This window comes from Pleurodeles waltl, chromosome 6 (genome assembly GCF_031143425.1).
Source record: "Pleurodeles waltl isolate 20211129_DDA chromosome 6, aPleWal1.hap1.20221129, whole genome shotgun sequence".
NCBI lineage: Eukaryota > Metazoa > Chordata > Amphibia > Caudata > Salamandridae > Pleurodeles > Pleurodeles waltl.
This window is the reverse complement of record NC_090445.1, coordinates 1460260319-1460282675: the sequence shown is the minus strand read 5'-3', so window position 1 is coordinate 1460282675 and position 22357 is coordinate 1460260319. Positions and strand designations below refer to the sequence as shown.

Genomic DNA, 22357 nt, shown 5'->3' with positions numbered 1-22357 from the left:
CTCTAGTCCACTGTAAGCAATATGAAATAATTGTGTAGATCACAAACCTGAATATGCGTACAAAGGTTGACCGCACAGAGACATCTAGTACATAGAAGAGGTTTACCTGAGACTGAGAGTTGACGTTGGCCCCATTTGTTACTAAAACCGTGACCACTTGCGCTTGCCCAGCCAGAGATGCTATATGTAATGCTGTGTTCCCTTTCTGAAAGACAAGATAGTACAACAGAGAGGTCACTCACTTTCCTTTAGTCCCCCTTTCATGAGACACACATAATTATGCTCTTAGAATCGGCAATGAACCCCAATAATGCCATGAAGGGAACAGTATTAAAAAGTAGCAAGATTTTAGGCAGCATTAAGCAGTATACATACATTGTGAACATCCATGTTACAAGTTACAATGAGAATTAAGTGTGATTGAATTTACCTATTTAAAATCCAACCTCCATCAACAATGTTCTAAATTGTGATCTAATGATATCTAAGGGAAGTATCAATATATAAACACATTGGCACCTTTAGTTGAGGTTATCTGTGCACATAAATATAGTTACATTTTGAAAGTGATTTTGACGCCATTGTGTCTACATTGTGACATACAAACATAAAATGTTGCAAGAATCACTGAATAAAGGGCATTTGGGCCTACTACTAGGTGGGAGGTACATCATTATATAAAGTCATATAGTACCAGGCTTGGTTTACTGTAGGCAAAAATTCCCAACTCTCAGGAGCCTTTGTCATACACTGCTGATCTGTGGTAGGTGTCTAATTTGCAAGGTGACATTCCCATCCAAATCAGCAGAGTAATTTTAAAATACAAAGCATGGCAAATGAAACAAATACTCTGTGTTCAGGTAGGGGACATTTCTTATGTAATAGACCCAACTCTTTCAAGTCTCACAAAGTAAAAGTCAAAATATTTGGAGAACAGGTGATGAAATTAAGAGGGACTAGGGCACAACCCTATTAGGCTTTTAGTAAAATAATGAAATATGTTCCTGGCCTTTGGAGATGCAAACGGAGAACCCAACTAGACAGTGCCTCCGGGCTAACAGAAATGAAATGGCCAAATACAGGAATAAGTCAGCCAGTACTACAGAGAAGGAAAGGTTTCTGCATATCATAGGTCAATTTTGAAATACTCAGGCACCACCAAGGATGAAACCTGTCTGGAATTGAATGTTATGCCTGTTCAGAGGGGACGTGGTATTGGGGGGGAGGGGTATTTAATATGTCACCAAGAATGATTTACAAAGTTTGGATCTCGACTGGTAAGTCTCTTAACAAGTAAAATAATAATGAGCGGATTAAACACACAGTATTGACCAGTGCTTCAGATCAATTAAACATTTTCTTTTTAATATTAAGAAAATGTATTAAGGTTGCCATCTTATAAAATAATGGTCAAATAAGACATAACATTTATTCAGCATTACAATTTAAGATGTATTTTCTCTAACATTCATTACAAATAGCGCTATAAATAATGCAACATTCACATCCTCATTTTACATGCCAAATCCTATTCTAATGTTCAATTTACTGTGCCATAATGATACAACAATGGATGAACAATTTTCTGTTGCCAAGTTAGAAAAAGTGAGCAATTAATTAAAAAGTGTGTAAATTCACTTTGTGTATTCATATAACATAAACAATTCCGATTTTTATACATTTGTTACCTTGATTCATACATCGCCCACACCAGATGTAATTTCTTCTATACTTCAAAACCTCAAGACTCAGTTTTCCAATGGGTAACTTCTCCAAACAGGTAAAAACTGCACTTTCTCGCAAAAATGGAAACAGCAATTGAGGCCTTGTTTCCAAAGGTATTGAAAACCTTTGAGTTTGCTTACACTGTGAGCACAGATACTTTTTTCCTAATGTTTTTCTTGAAAGACACTGTGACATATCAAAAAACATTTTAATAAGAAGGCCACACTTTTGGCAAAGTTGTGAGAGGGAATATGCTCCCTTCAGCAGAGCTTTACAACACAAAGTATTTCTAGGTATGGCAAAGTTAAGAGAATAGAAAAAACCTTCAAATTCCAATTCCTACCAAAATATTCCATGCACTTCTCCCTAATACAACATGTATTACCTTAGTCACAGTTAGAGAAAGAAGTCTGAATATTCTTTACTCTAAAGTATTTTCTAGTCCTTGGCAATGCTTTCTCTAAGGAACAGCCAAAATGCCTGCACAATAAAGTAAAGAGAATAGCCTTCCCCTTAAAAGACTTGAGAAGTGGAGTAACTATAAAGCCAGTACTAACAGTACTCAACTGGCCCTGGCTTTAGTCAAACTAAGATGCTCAACCATGCCTATTTTTAATTGAAATTTACTCCCAGTTATTTGTAAAATTATACACATTCCAAAAAAGAGCCAGATATAATTTGGTCTTTTCTCTTTGATAAAGAAAATAATCTTTGTTTTCTCTCAATTAATTATCAGTTTATTTTATAAACAGTACTTTTCCAAAGGGGTCAATTTACGGAGTAAATCTAAAGAAGTATAAACCATTAAAACTAGGTTGTCTGTATACCATGACAATCAACGTGCTGTATCCATATTTTGCTTGGAAATTAGTAGATTACTTCCAATTCCTTTGGAAAATCTACTAAGAAAAAGACAAAACTGTGCGGGGGATAAGACACAGCCCTGCTTGAAACGATTTTTGACATGTATTAGTGGTGTCAACCTGCCATCAAGTTTACCACTATCTGAAGTTAGTTTAGAGTATTTAAAGTTTTTAGCAAAGAGAAAAAAATCATGGGGATCATCCAACTCTCCAATTTAGCCCAAAATATTGAAATGATCACAAGATCAAATTCAGATCGAAATTCTACATAAAAGCAACATTAACACAGCCCAAGTCCATAGAATGAAACTGTGTTCTGATATTCAATGATATTCAGGAAATCCGTCCTGCTCAAAGGGGATTAAGGCCCAGTCCAATGGCAAATAATCTGTAAGAAGAAGGACACTTTTGGAATAAAAAATATATCTCATGCAAAAATAATTGGTTTAAAAATCACTCCTTGCCAGGTCTGCAATGGGCAAAAACATAAATAAGGAGGCCAAAATGCTGTCCAATCCTGATTTGTCTCTAATGGAATTGTTAGGAGATTGTCTTAGTAACACTGTCCTTGGTAATATTGCTGTCTGGAATATTCTTTTGACTGGGGATGATGCTATCAAATCCAGCAACTCTGTATCAGCCACCCTAGTGTTCCATTTGAGAACATATATTAAATTCTTTTGCGCAGCCACACAACGCTGAAATATAGTGAAACCAAGCAGTCTCAGGGATTACACACTCCAAGAAGATCGAGATGTATACAAGTATAATTCAGATTCACGCAATACCAAAATGATCTACATTCCTCTTTTACATTACAAATTATAAATCCTGTCATGTAGACTCAAAATATAGCAACCCGTTGCCGCTAGTTAACTCTTATAGTCAGCCCTATATGATAAGTAATTCTCCTGAGAGACATTCAAATTATCATGTATTAAGTTACCATGAACCACCCTTAAATATCTTTGTTCTGTACTAATGTCATTACAAACCAGGAATTATGAAAACTGACTTATGTTAACAAAGCTGTTTAGATTGTTTTAAATGCAAGAATATATTTAGGCAATGGAGAGTATTTATCCAGTACCTTATAGCATTTAATAACTTTCAATACAAGGCTTGTGTCCAAGTGACCATTTTACAATGTCTTTCAGACTAATGCCATTAACGGACTCACTTCCAGAGAAAGTTTCACCAGTCGTGATTTCTCACCAGCAATGTCTGCTTATCCAACTTGATGTAATACTTAAAACAGTGTGAATAATTCAAGAATTTAAATATGGCACCTGTGTGTTGTACATGCTGCAGTAAATGGCATGGGAATACGCAGATGTCTGTGCTAAGCTCACTACGCCATGGTGACTCAAGCTGCACCACTACAATGAGCTTCAATAAGTTGAAACACAGGACTCCATTTGGCAGCTCCACTGAACTGTCTCCTCTGGGCAGTAGGTTGGGTAAAGACTGATTTTCACAAGGCTGGTCCGTCTGTAATAGCACAGACAAGCTAATCATGATGTATTGGAATGTACTCAGAATGATCCAATTTTAACACTTTCATCCTATCATCTTAAACAAGGCTGACTGACAGTGGTGCATATATCTTACTGTGCACGTTCAAAATAAGGCATGTACTTTGGTGCAATAAAACATTACGGGGGTCATTACGACCCTCACGGAAGGCGGAGAACCGGCGGTAAGACCGCCAACAGGCTGGCGGTCTTACCTTGTGGAATTATGACCATGTTGTTTACTGCCATGGTCATCCGACGGTTCTCCGTTCCGCCCGCCAGGGCGGAGACGACCGCCGAGCTGGAGACCTGGGTCTCCAGCCCGGCGGCCGTCACTATACCCCGGTGGTATTTGGACCCGGCTTACCGCCGTGGATTTCCAGCGGTTTGAACTGCCATGAAATCCATGGCGGTAAGCACTATCAGTGCCAGGGAATTCCTTCCCTGGCACTGATAGGGGTCTCCCCAACCCGAAATCCTCCCCTACACGCCCCACCACCCCTGCCACCCCCCAAAGGTGTCAGGGCCCCCCTCCCCACCCCGACCCCCAACATCACATAACTCACACACACCCGACACGCATGCAGGCACCACCAACACACACAAGCACACACACCGACATACACCGACATACATGCCAACATCCACACACACAGTCAGACACGCACACCCACATTCAAACATACACGCACACATCCATACAGACATACCCACAGACATACACACACTCATTCCCATACAGACAGCACCCCTGCAGGCATACATGCACTCACACACCCCCTCTACATACACACACGCACACCCCCATGCATGCACACAACACAAAACACCCCCCCCACCCCCCTCCCCTAACGGACGATCGACTTACCTGGTCCGTCGATCCTTCGGGAGGGGACGGGAGCCATGGGGGCAGCTCTGCCGATACCACACTGCCAACAGAACACCGCCACGGCGACTCACAGGACGTGATTCGCTGGGCGGTGTTCTGTTGGCGTGGCGGTGGAGGTGGGGCAACCTCCACTTCCCCGCCTCCCGCCAGTATGGCTGTTGGCGGCTCTCCGTCCGTAAAGGGACGGAGAGCTGCCAATGGTCATAATAGGCCGAGCAGCAAACCGCCTGCACGGGCGCTCTACTGCACGGCGGTCCCTCGGCGGTCTTTAAAAAAGACCGCAGAGGTCAAAATGACCCCCTACATGTTTTAATATCTGTTCAATAAAACAGATGTACCAAGATTAAGCAACCATCTGAAAAGCAAGGTGCCTGGGTTTGTTTTAAAAGTTTAGTTGATGCACTGCAACAGCTGTCAGGATGACAATATCACACGTCCTAATTGCACGTGAAGCTAAGAAACAATGGTTTGCCGCGAATAGCAAATGTGTGTCCTTGCTCAAGGTCCTGTCCTCCCCTGAGCAGTAGGTAATTAGTTGCTGTGAAAATGATCCACATGGAACAACTTCATCAATGTGTGGTGGCATTGGGTGGTGCAACATTCAGGTTGGTAGGGGGCCTAGGACATTTAGCCAATATAATTCGCCCAGCAGCACCACTCCATCACAGTGAAGTGGTACCAATCTATGTCAGATGCAGAAGTTGTACATTCTTCTGCTGCATTACACTATTCTAATCCAATACTGAAATCCACACACCTGTCTGTGCTATAAACTGTACTGTTACACCCTAAATCTGAGGTGGGTCCTCCGGCTATCCAAGGAGTGGTAGTGCTATGCAGCCCTGCCAATGCACCTATTGATCACCCAGCTGCACCACTGTCAGACCAATCATTATAGCCACACAGTTGTTCTAAAGCACCTGAACCCTCATGAGGTTCTAGCACCCCTACTAGTGGACCCTGTGGTAAACACAACTCTACTAATGCAATCGAACATTAACTTCCGGCAGCACTATTTCACCATTGGAAACATAAAGCTCCACAAAACCACATAACTTCTGTCCTTCAGCAACCTCATGTAGTGAAAAACACAGAGCAATGAAAAGGCAACTAAATCTTCATCTATGGCACATTGTCTCCTCTCTTCCAATACTAGCATCTATAAACAGCCTTGACTAAGAACTTTCTTACTGGCCTATGCCATCCTGCTCTGGAATTTCACAGCTGAGAACTGAACATGTGCCAGTGAACATTAGTAAACAACTTCAGCAGTACTTTTACCTAGCTCCAGTCATAAATCCTTGACTCCCTGGTACGAATTAAACTACACAGAGAATGAACTGTTATTATTATTATTATTATTTTTTTTTTTTCACCCTCTACTTCATTAATTGGGGGGAACAGGGGGTCACTGCTCCACTCAGAATGAAGTGTGGCAACATGAAAGATGAGGGGTGAGAAGGGGGATTAGGAGAAATGGGTGAGGGCAGTGGGATTGCTTTCCACAGGAGAGGAGTCAACAGTGGAAAAGCAGAAAAGGGAAGAGCACGGGGATGTACGTAAATGGCATGTGAAGCACTATACTGAGAGAAAATACAGTATGAATTAACCCAAGCACTGCTGGTACCCTTAAGTCAAGACACTAACCAATTAAGATGTTCTGGCTTCACAAAGTTTGGTATTAGACAGATAGTTGTTTACAAGGCAAGAAATAAAAGTATTTGCTGTCATAAGTTGGATATTTGTGGCATAATGTTGGGGATCCTTGGCAGAACAATAGTCTACGCAAAAGGTGGTCATCTTAGTCTTCAAAGCCCATCCCTGCACATTGTGCGAATCCCTGGCATTTGGTGGCTTCCCTTAGTTTATGGTGGACAGTAAAGCCACATAACTGGCAAGATCCGTAATGTGGGGAAACAGCACAACTGATTACAGATTTGATTTCTTGACACAAATGACATGGTAATATTTGGGAACTCTATACATTTACTAAAAATGAAAGATGTTGTCTGATGACAAAATATTGTTATTTCCCTATGATACGGTTGAACAAGTTGTATTTACCAAAAATTAAAACATAGTATGTGGCAGCAAAGTGTGTTTTCTGATTATGGCATGCTGGTGTCTGAGGATTATTTAGGTTTCATAGCAAAAAAGAAAAGTTGACATTTGAGTCAAACATATACTAAAAAATTGCACGCAGAGCTTGACTGCAATATCATGAATGCATTTCCATAATATATTTAAATTTCATATACAATCATTCATTGAGTATGCGTATTGTTGACATTGTTTCTTTACTACCAGGAAGTCCTCTTTAGGGTCGAGCCTGCGTTGCATGCGCTCGCGCATGCGTTTTGCTTGCGAGACGCTTTAGTAATTAGAAAAGGGCTCAGAGCTCCGTCCATGTCACGTCAGTGTCTTTCATTGGTTTGTGGGCTTGCCTTTCAAAATCTGCTTGCTTTCATTAGTGGAAGGCATGCATGCGTCATACCTTTTCCAGTGGTTAGCCCTCCTCGACCGCAGCAACCAAGTACTGAAAACATGGGAGGCTCGCTGTTTCCCGTCAGGTTTGTGGACTACTTTTTATCTTTTTTTCACAGAACGATCTCGCTTGGCAGAAGTCGAGCACCTTGCATAACATCGACCCTGTTACATAGTTAATTGCACTTTTGCCAGTTATGTAGATAATTGCACTTTTGCCGATAGGTTTCACTATGAGTGAGCTGTAGCAGCGCGATCATGCTGTTTTTTTTCCATTTAATGTGGCAAGAAATATCCAGTTGGGAGTTTACAACTGCTAATAGCTCTAACTCAGAGAAATGCGAGACCCTACTGCATTGCAAATGCTTGTTAATTTGGTCGTTACTTCCTGGCTGAAGCAGAAACATTTCATGACGCATTTTTTACATTACCTATATGACAGCTCTAGTGCCTCATATGTTCAACTTGCAGGATAAGACTGTGATATCTGTGTGACATTGAAATTTTTGCCCTGCCACACCCAATTCTCTATATTGCTATTCTACTGAGAATCTAACTGAAATCGGACAGGGTGGAATATAGAATTAGTATAGAAGTGCTGAAAATGCTATGTCCGTTATTAAAATTATGGGGTATTATGTCTAATTACATAACCAGATTTTTAGAACTTTCGGTGTATGTTGTTAATCATTTAAAAAAAAAAAATTAACTGAAAATGCGCATTTTCGCGAGCATACTTTTAAAGTTTTCGTTGGGGTGATTCTTTTCAAAGCCTGTGTGGTCAGTCTTGACGTGGCACTCTAGGAAGACATTTAAATATTCTAGTTTATTTTAAGCTCTACTTCTAAATCCAGCAGCTTTTAAGAAATCTATTTTAAAATAAGTTCACAGTGTGGCACAATTTCTACAAAATGTCATGAGAGAAAATCTTCCCACAGCACCGTAGGTCCTTTGGGCTTGCTTGCTTTGTTGCTCAGAGCATACCGGACAGTTGTTTATCTCCACCAGTCCCGGTAATATTCGATTTTTTTTCATTAAGAAGGATTACAATTAAGCAGAAGATCCATCTACCAACAGATTGATACATGTAAACGTAAAATAGTTGCCTTTATTACATCCCATAAAACAGTGGGGTGGACCAGTGGGCTGTATTTTGGGTACACCAAAAACTGCGTGGTGATTAATGACGTTTGCACAAATATAACTGAATTAAATGTATTCTCACTCGTCAAGTGGGTGACTTGGTGGGGCTCACTAGCTACTTACGGGAGGCACAACCGCCATATAAACTGTGGATATATATGCATGAGTGAGTGCAATAATCAGAGACCAAAGACGAATTATGGACTAGATTCCGGTCTACGTCAGGGAAGAGTTCAGACGTCCTTTGAACCAGTGATTCTGTTTTCAATTAGATGGTGTTAAGAAAAGACAAAAAACATACAAGCAGATTCAAAGATGCATAAGGTACTGTCGATAGATCCGTTCATGAAACAGGATGCCTGTAGGGAACATGAAACACAAAGGGGTTAAAACATGAGGAGGCTGTGAAGCTGGTTATAGTGATGGGATAGCGAGAGAATACTGAGACTGAACCTCAAGTATTTCCTTTACGCCCTTGTAAAAATATGTTCACTGTGTGGGGATGATTGGGTCTTGTGAGAGTTCCAGCTATACAAAGACATATTAGCGGTCAAAGGTACTTAATCATGTTCCATACCCCACAAGTCACCCCCCAACGAGCATCCCACTATGGCAGGATTCAGTCGCACACCTCAACTACCTGTAGGGGGAGTTCAGCTCCCCTTTAAAACGCAGACCAGGCTGCTGTTTGCCTGGTGAAAGGCGGAATTGCTACATTAAATTACCGGGTCGCCTTTTACAAAATCACTGTTTTCCATGTAGGCAGAGGTTTGCAGCTGACATGGGAACAGGGCATACAATTGTGATACGGTGCAGTGACCTGGTCCGCGCATCACCCCCAGTTTAAGGTATGCAGTGGCACAGCCCAGGGCAGAGTGACCTATCTGTAATATCAGCCCAGGAGGCAGCAATGATGGTGACCGATGACTGGAGTTAATGAGTCAAGAGTGGAGAGAAATAGCAAGACAGAAACAAGCAATATCCTCCCTGTCGCTGCAAGATGTCACACCCCACAAGAAGGGGTAAAAAAAAAACAAGGTCCATCAGTTTCAAACAGCATTTTATCCCTGAAAAAATGTGAACGCCCTTGGTTTTAAAATTCTGCAGCAAAGAAGAAAATTTTAATATATATAAATGCATTTTGACATAGTTTCTTATTGAAATGACAACACCGTTTTCTAGGCTGGAGGCAACCTGAAATACACATGATAGAGCGTGGGGCCCTTTCACTAATTCTGGGGTCTGATGAATCTTTACTTCTCAGTTCCAAGGGGTGAAAAGTAAGAAATTTAAATTTCATCAAACAGTTTCTTTATAACCCAAATGTCAAATATTAACATTTGGAATCAACTCATATAGTTAAATGGATTTATCACAGACTTAGTCGTTACATAAATGAGTCTCAAAACCATAGAATAAGCATATAATATCACTAAAGGAGAATTAAAGCATCACACAATGTTAAACCTAGTTAGCATATGCAAGACTAAAACTTCTACTGCAACAATACAAAAGATCCAGAAAAGCATATGATTCTTCGTCACGAGAACCAAACTCTACTGCCTAACCATTTAAACTAAACTCTAACCATCCTAATACTAAAAATATTTGAGAAAGGTCTGCAAACAGAAATTCAGTACAATATTCTGTTGAGAGACATGTAATGCCATGAAGCTACACAAAGTATGAGGTCTATACCTCAGAAGGGTCCGTTCAGCTCTAAAGATAGAAAAGGGTCTGAATCTTCACTAAGTAAACCCTTCTTAAATCACAATTTCCAACGAAGATGACATCACAGTCAAAGCTTCTCAAATAACACCCTCACTAAAAATGAATTGGAAGTTACAATTTCCAGCCCCTGACCCGTCCCATCTTGATACTCTTTGGTCTCATCAATTCAAGAGTTACGACTGTCAAGCTTCAAGAACACTCATCTCTTCGTCCTTGCATAGTTCATCCTAGGCTTTCTTATCTTTCACACACAATGAGCTTCTTGTTGACTCCATCTTCACTCCTAACACCTGCATCTCAAAAGAAACATTTAAGAACAAGCATTTGCAATGCAATAGGGTCTCGCATTTCTCCGAGTTACAGATACTAGCAGTTGTAAACTCCCAAACAGACTTTTCTTGCCACATTAAATAGAAAAAACCAGCGCGATAGCACTGCTACAGTTCACTCGTACGGACAGTTCAAGACGGCCTGCAGGTAGAAAAACTTCTTGGCAAAAGTGCAATTATGTACATAACAGGCAAAAGTGCAATTAACTATGTAACAGGGTCGATGTCATGAAAAGCACTGGACTTCTGCCAAGCGAGATCACGCTGCAAAAAAAAGATAAAAAGCAGTCCACAAACCTGACGGGAAACAGCGAGCCTCGCATGTTTTCAGTACTTGGTCGCTGCGCTCGAGGAGGGCTAACCACAGGAAAAGGAATGACGTATGCGTGCCTTCCACTAATGAAAGCAAGCGGATTTTGAAAGGCAAGCCCACGAACCAATGAAAGACACTGACGTAACATGGACGGGGCTCCGATCCCTTTTCTATCAACTAAAGTGTCTCGCAAGCGAAACACATGCGACGTAGGCTCAACGCTAAAAACAACTCCACAATGAATGTTAAGTGGAAAAAGAAAATTATATGTGAAGGTCTTCACTCCAGCCAGGTTAATAAAACATGAATATATTTTCAAATTACATAAATTATAAACACTACATACAAGAGTGGTATGTAAAATATTGGTCTTGAGAAAATAATCATAAAACGTTCATTATATGCCATAAACAAAGATGCACTCCACTCATTTGCTTTGCAGTGCATGAATGAAATGAATCGTATTAAATGTTACACAAAACGTGACCAACAAAAAAAAAATGATCATCCCTTCACATTCTTTTTCCCAGAGACGCAGTGGCACAGCCAAACTACGCTCTTTCACACACACCGATTATTTTGATGTATTTTTACGGTCGTGCTTTGACTAGTCCTGGGCTCTGCTGTCACATGGTGAAATATGCTTGCATCATAGTCCCGTGGCTGACCAGGTGGCCCAAATAACAAAGATACTGTGACTTAAATACTTGATCAGTGCTATAAATGCATCAGTAACAATTATGACTGCCCCCACCGCCCACTCTGGGCCCTTTTTATACACCTGCAGCACCTGTTCTACCTTGGAGGCCCCATAATCTTCTCACCTGGTTCTTCCTCATACTCTGCTCCAATTTTCTGTTTCATCTCCCCTCCCAGACACATCTTGCATGTAGAGTGCTGTGAAACTCCCTACCAGAGGTGTATAATACAACATGTCAATAAATAAATCATACCTTACCAAAACCCATGACTTTAGCATGGTCTTAGGAGGTTCAATCTAAGCTCAAATACAAATGCTAAATTTTGCTTTTTGGATTTGCTAATGCTCAGGGTGCAGCCACAAAGATCTTTGCTATATTTACTGCATTGTCTATTTTTTTATGCATTGCCTTACAAAGCACAAGCTCCCCACCAAACAGGCTCTAGAGTGCTGTAGAAGAATCAGAGTAGGGAAGGCAACAGTGGCACTCATACTTGTGGCTGCAGGCAGAGATACTGAGGGAACGCCAGCTCTGCAGTATGGAGGGCTAGACACCTTCTAGGATACACTGTAATAAAGGTGTATACTAGTCATAACAGGTAGCAATCACAGGGCAACAGAGAACAGTACAATCTGAACTAAAATATAAAGCATAAGCAATAGATTGAAAACAAAAGAACCCATAAATGGTAGATGGTCAAAGCTAGTTGAGAGAGTGGCCGCCTTAGAAGCCTCTGAACAGCCAGTGGCAGGTAATGTAACACAAACAATGGTCATTCTGAAAGGCTATTAAGAAATGTAGCATACAAAGAAAACAAGCACTAGCTTTCACTGAAAGAACCTTCAAACGAAGCATGGTAGGGAAGGATGGGTATGTGATTCGACAGCTGATTAATAGGACAGAGATATATTTCAACAGCATCTTTGGCTCTAGAAAATGCTAGATAGAAAACACTGCCTCTGCTACGAAAAGGAGCAGGGTAGGAAGGATGTGATTAGTATTTCCGTTTTCACTCTGAACAGACTGGGATGCAGCTTTAAAACATGCCAAGGTGCAGTGTTTTTTTAATATCAATTAAGCACGGCCTAGGATGCTTTTCATCCACAATAGTGGATCACACTATCACAGGCAGGACCAGCTGTATTCAGTGGTAAACTGCTACACTTGCATGGAGAGTACAATCACATCTGTATTTCCTTTTCAATACTTACCTGGCCTACTTGGATGCTGTTCATTAAAAAAAAAAAACTTTCAAACTGATAGAGTCCAAAAAACAATTACTTGAACGAAGTGGTGGCGGTTTTCCGCTCAGCGTATTATGACTGCTGGCAGCCCTCCGTCCTTTTCCGGACGGAGAGCCGCCAGCAGCCATACTGGCGGTCAGCGGGGAAGTGAAGATGGCTCCACCTCCACCGCTACGTCAACAGAACACCGCCCACTGAATCACGTTCTGTGATTCGGCGTGACGGTGTTCTGTTGACGGTGTGGTGGCGGCAGAGCAGCCCCCATGGATCTCGTCCCCTCCCGGAGGATCAACGGACCAGGTAAGTTGATCGTCCGTTAGGGGTGGGGGAGTGTTGTGTGCGTGCATGGGGGTGTGCGTGTGTGTATGTAGAGGGGGTGTGTGAGTGCGTGTCTGCATGCGGGGGTGTTGTGTGTTTGGAAATGAGGTCGTGTCTGTCTGTATGTATGTCTGTATGGATGTGTGCGTCTATGTCTGAATGTGGGTGTGTGCGTATGACTGTGTGTGTGGCGGTATGTGTGTTGGTGGTGCCTGCGTGCGTGTCAGGTGTGAATGTGTAATGTACTGTTGGGGGTAGGGGTGGGGAGGGGGGGTCCTGCCACCTTTGGGGGTGGCAGGGGTGGTGGGGGGTGTAGGGGAAGGACTTGGGGTGGGGGGTGGGGGAGACCCCTATCAGTGCCAGGGAAGGAATTCCCTGGCACTGATAGTGCTCACCGCCATGGATTTCATGGCAGTTCCAAACCCCATGAAATCCATGGCGGTCAGTCGGGTCATGATACCGCCGGCGGTATTGTGACGACCGCCGGGCTGGAGACCCAGGTCTCCAGCCCAGCGGTCGGATCGGAGAAGTGGCGGATGACCATGGCGGTAACCGCCATGGTCATAATTCCCAAATTTTTACCGCCAGCCTGTTGGCGGTAAGACCGCTGCTTCTACGCCGACCGGCCGGGTTGTAATGAGGGCCTATGTCTGTTGTTCCTCAATGTCACTCGCCTCAGGGGTGCACCTGTTTGCCTATAGGTTCACTTGCAACTTTTTTTGTTTACGGTTTTTAATGGTTACAATGACTCAGTAGTTATATTTTATTGATTGTAATACTTCCTATCATATTTTTACCAAACTTGGTGCAGAGCAGAGTTGCTGTCATTATGACCTGTCACAGGTGCCACAATATTTCATCCTGAACATGACGATTGTAATTTTACTTTCTGTAAAATTCTTGCCAAGGCAACGTATTTAGATAACCTCTAAGATGTAACTGTTTTTAAACCATGCAACAAAGCATCTATACATGCATTAATAAACAAAGAATAAATAGCTTTCAAACAGTGTTTAAACTTGTGAACAACAGAAGTAGGGGATGTCAGGACAGCAGCTCCATTTTGAAGGCTAAATTAGCCATCATGAAAATAACACAAGAGTATGATTTCTGAAATCTGGATGTGTTTAGCCCCCTTTCCCACCTGCACCTGTGCAGTCTCCTAAATTGTAATACAGATTACTAGAATTATGTAATTTGCTTGCCATGGTGTTTTCAGCATAATTATGGATTTGTGGAAGTTGCCAAAACCATTATCTGCTGCATAAGTTTCAGAATTTAACAAATAAAAACGTTTTGAGTTCAAACGAAACAAAAGTTACTAAAACTGTGGCGACCTGTGTTGCCCCGCAGTGGAAGGCCCTATGCAAAGGCTGACTGGTCATCCTCAATTGCTTATGACTGTTTTTGGATATTAAACTGGTACTAATGAGGTGAAACCTTTGCCAAGACTGTGTTAACATGTGAAAAATTACAACATTATTAGGTAATAGTATCACAAACTGTGCAGCCATTGTTGTAGGTTGTATAATTTGCCTCTCCTTGCCACATAATTTAGCCAACCCTGGCACATAGTTCAGTCCTCTCCTGCCACATAATTCAAGTGGCCCTGTGTTTATACAAGCAAAGTAGATCACACTATAGGGACAGTGACTAATGTTTATATAAACTGTGCTTTGGAGATGGATTGGTGGGGCTGGAGAGGTTTGCATGCTTCTCTAAATGACAGAAAATGCAAGCAGGGCTGCTTCACCAATTATCTGCTGGCTAGCAATGCAGTCCTTCTCTGGCTTCTCTGAGTCAGTTATTACAGGAGGAGGAAGATGGGCAGGGGCACCAAACCTACCTTACAGGACAGGTGTTACGGGTTTCAGCAGCACAATACACCACACAGGGCAAGGGGGGAAGCAGTGCAGTACAACAGACCATGGAAAGCAATAGGGAGGGGATAGGCCATGCACTTGGACATCAGAGAGCAGAAGGGAAAGAGGCAAGGGCAACAAGACCATACTGGACAGGCAGGAGGGACAGTTGCAGCATTATGGACCACGAAGAGCAGGAGGGATGGGGCTGGGGACATGACAGTGAACAAGACAAGGGATAACCAGCAGAAGAAAAAAGTCACAGATGTTTTCTGGTTTCAGAGGTAGGAATGTGCAGTGACTTGCAGGATGTCATTTACTGTCCCTAGACTGTTTAAAAACAGTTTTTACACAAAACACTGATATATTTTACACAAGAGCATAAAATGGTAATTTACATTACATGTAAATGTAACATGTATAGTTTCTACAGAACCTTGAAGCGAGAATCATTCAAACAAAAGTGTACTTCTGCACTGTGGAATACTCTTAGCAAAAGCCAAAAGATGACTCACTGAAAGGGTCAGACCCATGATATAGTAGAATGAAAGGAAATCTTTTTTTTTTTTTTTTTTTAAAGATATCAATTTTCATACCATCATATCAAATGTGGAACAGAGCCTCTAACCGATGGCACCTACTCCAGCATCTGTCAGGCAAAAGCTAAACAATTATACAATATACTGGCTGCACTGGACTCATATACAATATGATTCACAATTTATACAAAATCAAGCTATTGCCTATGCAGATAGAGGACTTAGGCCACAGGTTACTGATCACCTTCCAAAGTCTATTGTAAGCCATTTCTTATGTGCACTTGTCCCACTTCTGCATGTTAAAAATTTTCCCACATTAATGCTTTCTGCCCCAATTTAATACCTGGTGCCTGTAAATTTCCGCATCATACAGAGCTTCTACTGAGGTCAACTATTTACAACTCAAACAGGGCCGAGATCATACGGACGTCAAATCCTATAGACCACTGTCGCTTCTAAATACCGACTGCAAAATATTAGGCAAAATATTAGCTAATAGATTGGCCCCCCACATGCACTCAGTGATACATACGGACCAAAATGGCTTCATTCCAAAGCGTAACACCTTCCTAAATATTCGCAGACTGTTGAGTATAATGGGGGACACCCCCCGTGATGCACAGGAGGAAATGGTGCTCTCACTAGACATAGAAAAGGCCTTTGATACTCTGGAGTGGGATTTCTTGTTGGCAACGATGGCGCGCATGGGAATAGGCCCTAATTTCATTCGTTGGGTCCGGACATTGTATTCCAATCCAAGTGCGAGGGTGAAGACGGGCGGGGTGATTTCCGATAGTTTCACGATTTCCCGGGGTACACGGCAGGGCTGCCCCCTATCCCCGCTATTGTTTGCCATAGCAATGGAGCCATTAGCGGCGAGAATACGCCTCATGGAACACGAATGGGGAATAATTAGAAACGGGTTATACCACACGGTCTCATTATACGCAGATGATGCTTTAATATATATCAGAAATGGCTGTGCAGTTATTCCCTCTGTAATATCCTTATTGGCTGAATTCGGAAGCCTGTCAGGCCTTGTGGTAAACTGGGAGAAGTCCTGTGTGTTTCCCCTGGCGAAGAGGACTCCCAACAATCAGGATGCCCCTAGGCTAGGGCACCTAAAGTGGTGCCCGACAACATTTAAATATCTTGGGATAAACATATATCATAGCACAGAAGATTTGAGAGACGGGAATTTGGGGAGGGCGCTAATCTCCATAAAAGGCTCCCTGCAATTCTGGAATAAGCTCCCGCTCTCGCCACTCGGCAAGGTGGCGATTGCCAACATGTTGATCCTACCTAGACTGCTATATTATTTTGCGGCTCTGCCGATACTGATTCCCAAAAGCTTTTTTGGCAATTTAAACACAGCTCTACTGCAGCTCATCTGGGGTGGAGGCAGAGCACGGGTGGCACTAACCACGCTACAGCGCCCGCTAGATAATGGCGGCCTGGGAACCCCTAATTTTGAAAGATACTATGCAGCCGCGCAACTTCAGTGGGTCCAACATTGGATCCACAGACCAGAGCAGGCAGAACCCATGAGCTTAGAGCCTCGGCGGAACGGGACCCCTCTCATAAATTGGGTGTCATCTAAGCCCCCCAAAACGGAACAGGTCAACCCATTGCTTGCAGTTGCACACGTGTGTTGGGCTAAATATGTGCAAAAAGGAGCGGATAAGTTTCTGTACTCCCCACACATACCACTCAACTACTTATTGGTGGGGACAGCAGCCGGAATGCAAGCTGCGAGGGTGTGGAGTGAAGCAGGAATACAGACAGTAGGAGACTGCTTTGAGGATGGCAAATTAATGTTGTTTGAGGCTCTCCAGGCCCTCACGGAGATAAGCCCGGGTCAGTTCCTGACATACCACGCTGTATGCCACGAAATAAGGAAAATATGGGGGCAGGAATTTTGGAACCAGCGATTTCCCCAGTAATTCACCAGCTTTTACAATATAATGACCAAACAAAAATAATATCCAACTTATACAAAACACTTAACAAGACTCCTGAACCACAGGCGGGGAAAGCCTGGGGGAGTTGGAACGCAGTACTCCCCACACCGATCTCACAGGCAGATTGGCCAGAAGTCCTATCCCACACCCGCGGTGTGTCAAGGAATCCCAGATTTAGGTACACTCAATTCAATTTCATGCATCAAACATATCTCTCACCAGCCAGGATAAAGCGTATGTTTCCCGATTCTGAGCCAGTATGCCCAAGATGCAAAACACCGTCAGCACCATTCTACCATATGGTATGGGATTGCCCTAAAATACAAACGGCCTGGGTGGAGGTGGTAGGGGAGGTATCCGAGCTAACGGGGCTTGCATTGATAGCAGAACCCAGGTCCTGCCTACTGGGTCTGAGAAAGAGACCAAAAAAACAAAGATACCTACACAAGTTTATAGACTTAGCCTTTTTAAGGTATAAAAGACTAATAGCGATACACTGGAAAGCCCCCAAGGCTCCCCACCTGAAATCCTGGCACTCTCTAATACTACGCTGGGCTCGTACTGAACACCAGGTACTAAAACGTATGGTACGCGAGGGGAGACAACACACAGGGTGCACCACCTGGGACGATCTGGTAACAAAATTGGAGGCCAAAAACGATGAGATGCCCCCTTGAATGTGGGAACACACACTTGCAATAACTACGACACAAATTACCCTGCATCTCCCACTACAAAAATAAAACCCAGAGGACACCCAGGCTCTACAGCATATGCGCATCACCCCTATCCCCCTCTCTCATAGCAACATAACGTCAAATTCCCGTTACTGTAGTACCAACGATACACGAGGAGTAGGAAACATGGGCAACTGCCCGCATTTATTATTTTGAATGGTGCCCCCGTTAATCAGCCAGGGAACTAACGCATGCAAAACAGGGCCCACACTGGTCACGGGCGAATACCTTCATAAGATAAATAGCAAGGGTAAACTCATGGCGGGTGTAGTTAGAAATGATACTGTAAAATTGGAAGTGATCCGTCTTGTGATTATTGGGGGGGGTTCGTGATTGTTAAATGGTTTAGTTACCAGATATTGTACTGGGATATGGTGTGGTTGAAAATTGAACAATTTGTATTACATGACTGGAACATAAAATCAATAAAAATATTTAAAAAAAAAAAAAAAACTATTTACAACTCTCTTTCTAGGTCTGGTCACACAGACCAGTGGCAGAGATGGAAAAATTGGAATCTATCATGTTCAATAACTTTGAACTGTGGTTTGCGTTATTTGAGCGGGATTCCCCATTCCATAACTGGATCTAGATGTGTAAATTCCAAGTTCAACATTTCATACATATCTGACAACACAACGGAATGTGAAGTCATGATTGGTGAAAATCCAGAAAGTGGCAAAGTGGATGATGAAATTGTTTATCCCCACTTAACCTAAGCCCACTGACAGCAAGCACATTCTATTACATTAATTAAACAAATTTCTGCAGAGCTTTCGGAAGCAATCAGATTAACTTCAAAGTTACAGTGTCACATTCAGATATATTTATCTCACCCCAAAGGCATCAGTTAGTTTCTTGCTTCCACCCCATGGCTGCTATTAAGTGGCTAGTACATAATGTTCAATGTCTGGGATTCTATTCTAAAGAAAATTTAAGCATTGTATTTTTTTTTTATTCTTGGTGATTTAGAGGTGTATATATAATGTGAAAGAGTATTGTGCGCTTCTGATTACTTATCTAGACATTGTATGGGACACATAGCATGAAATACATATTTATACTATTGAGCCTGCCAACCCATAAGATGTATAGGCTAACCCATATATTTAAATCACAAAATGGAAATCCAGAGGGGAAGGCATATTTTGCTTGTGTGCATAATAAACGTTAGCGAAGCACACACTGGTAATTTTAGCAGGTCAGTCAGGGTAGTGGCGCCTCCACAACCACAGCTATATGTAGTCCTGCCTGTAAAAGTCATACTTTGCCACTGAATGGGAAACTTTTTTATCCCAAAAAACTCCACAACAGGGTTAAATACATTTAAAAAGTAAGTTTCCTATTTTAGTGCTTTAGATATTGCCTAAAGACACACTGCAGACAAGAGGGTTGGGCCTTTGAAAATACACAAAACTAGTGTCGCTCTGGCTCTGGAAGTTTTCTCTGAGCAGATGGGGATGAGAGAAGTGATGGCTCCCATGAACAGCACAGATAGCAGAGATGGCTATCTCTACAATTACAATGCAAACAGTACTAAGTCATAGAATAATTTATGACTTAAAAAAAAAAGAAAAAAGCGTCCGTTTGCAAAAGACCCAAGAAATTTACTTGAAAAATTTATCACTGTTTTAATGAGCCAGTCATTTATTTTTTAGATAAAAGTTTCTCAAATCTGCAAAAATATCACCTTTAACACAAGAATAAAACTAAGTTTAGGTAATGACATTGGAGGAGCTCAGAAAGAAGGCCATATGCTGGAGCTTCAGAAAGTAAAAGTGCTTGATACGAAGAAATGTCAGGCTACACAGGTTTAGGGGTATTATGGAAGTACTATGGTTGAAAAATCATTTTTAGTGCCACGAAAAGGAAGGTCTATTGAAACAGGCTAATCCCTGACTCTGTGTGTGTGTGTGTGTGTGTGTATATATATATATATATATATATATATATATATATATTGTCGAACAAAATGGTCTAAGAGTTGCTGGGCAGAGCACTCCACTGCCGGTGTACAGTGACAGAGAGGACCAATCTCGAAATATATAACTCCATGGGGAGTTGAAACGCGTTGGTGGTTGTTACTTAAATAAAATACACATCACTGATACTTTGTGGAGTGCAGTGAATATATATATATATATATTGGTCGCCAGTAGGTAGTTATAGTTAAGAACTAGTTTCCATACAAAAATTATTTTTTTACTTGCCTAAATCTTTGACACCATTTCATGAATCTTCATAAAATTTTCAGAAAGAAGTGCCCTCTAGGGTCTTGTTTTGTATAGAAAGTTTCAGGATGATCTATCAAGTAGGGCCTGAGAAAAAGGGTGGGGGTCAAAAAAAGTACATTTCCCATCTTAATTCCCATTGAGTCTTTAGACATGCCTGCAGCTCGATCCACTGGATGGAATTACACCAAATTTAGCAGAAAGGTAGCTCTTGGGCCAGAAAGTGCCCTTTTTGTTATTTGGTATAAATCTATTCAATAGTTTTCGAGGTATTAATTCCGTTCTCAGTAATTTTCCTTTTCTTTTTCATTAAAATATTCTGACATGCAGACTGAAACATGCACTTTTACCAACAGCAACAGACTGCCAGTTAACTCCCCGGTGATCAGCAGCTTTCAGTATTCTAATGAGCAACTAGAGTTCTAATATTCTGAATTTATGCCAAAAGTGTGACACATCTTAGCGCCATCTTAATGGAATCGAAGTTAAAAACTGAAAGCATTTTCTACTGGTGATACTGAAGTTAATGAGGAGATTTGGGAGCTTCATAACAAATAAGTCTCCAAAGACAGCCATCAGAAACAAAAGAGCCTAAATGTTGAAAATATCCCCCAAATGTAGCCCAAGTATAGCCCAATGATAATAGTGTATGAAACACTTAATTTCTTCCTTCTTTGCAGTTTTATGAAATGCAGACTTGACCTGAAGGTCCTGGAGTGTTTTACATGAGCATCAGTTACATTACACAAGGACGCATTCATTTTGGCTTTAGGCATGGGAAGATTAAGTGATTTGCCCAGAATCACAGGATGTTGAGCTGACACTGAAACTTGACCCTTGTTCTTCAGTTACAAAGTCAGCAGCTCTGGCCATATCGCCAAATCCTCTTCTCTAAGTGAAACATATAATCAAGTGATCAACTGGATAAAAAAATATAAAGATAGCATATCATTTAAAATTGCTTTGCCAGTATTTGGGAACACAGACAATATATCCTCATTTTATTTTTTAGGACACTAACCATAATTTCTATGGAAATAAGGAACTCACATTTTTATAATGTTTAAAAGAAATGCTGTATGTAGTACTCATTTTATATTTTTTAAAGACAATGCTTTATGTGTTACAGTTTTGATTATATCAAGATGACGTGAGGCGTGCCACAATTTTGTAATAAATATAGAATGTTAACAATCTAGTTGTTCATTAGAATATTGTGGTGTGGCAGAGGTCAGGAGCATGGGACTCAGATATTTGAGGGCAGCAAGGAGGGTGCAGAGGCAACAAGTGGACCCCGATGGGTAGGCGGAAGGGCAGTGGCACCACAACAGACCATGGTGGGAAGGTGAAAGGGGGCGCAGGAGCAACAAACCACCGATGCAGGATATGCAAGAGAGGCTGTGGCAACATAACAGTCCATTGAGGGTAGAAGGCAGTGGCAGTACAACTATACATACCAACAGACCCGATTCAGGCAGGAGACTCCCGATGTTGATAAGCCCAAAAGGTCTTTATTTTTTCTGCCTCCTGCCTAAAATTTCCTCGTTTTCAATGTAAGTCAAGAGGAAAATCAATTTCACAGGTTTCTTTTTCAAAATCTATCTCTTACCAAGTTCAAAATGTTGGCAAGTATGATGCATTGGATCACGAAAGGCAGGGGGAATGGGGTAAGGACATGGACTTGGATAACAGAGGACAGGAGAAAGATGGACAGCGGCACCAAACTGGCCTTACAGGGCAGGTGTCAGGGGTTTAAGCAGCACAATACACCAC

At 41.8% G+C, this 22357-nt stretch overlaps 1 protein-coding gene across 34 annotated transcripts in view; it reads right to left on the bottom strand.

Annotated features, from left to right (window-relative positions):
• ANK3 (ankyrin 3) overlaps nt 1-22357 on the bottom strand; it is a 1678649-nt gene that overhangs the window by 580734 nt on the left and 1075558 nt on the right. For all 34 annotated transcript variants that reach the window (XM_069240922.1, XM_069240928.1, XM_069240923.1 and 31 more), the window contains one exon: nt 107-205. In XM_069240922.1, the coding sequence (XP_069097023.1) occupies nt 107-205 (99 nt within the window). The remainder of the gene's footprint in view (nt 1-106; nt 206-22357) is intronic.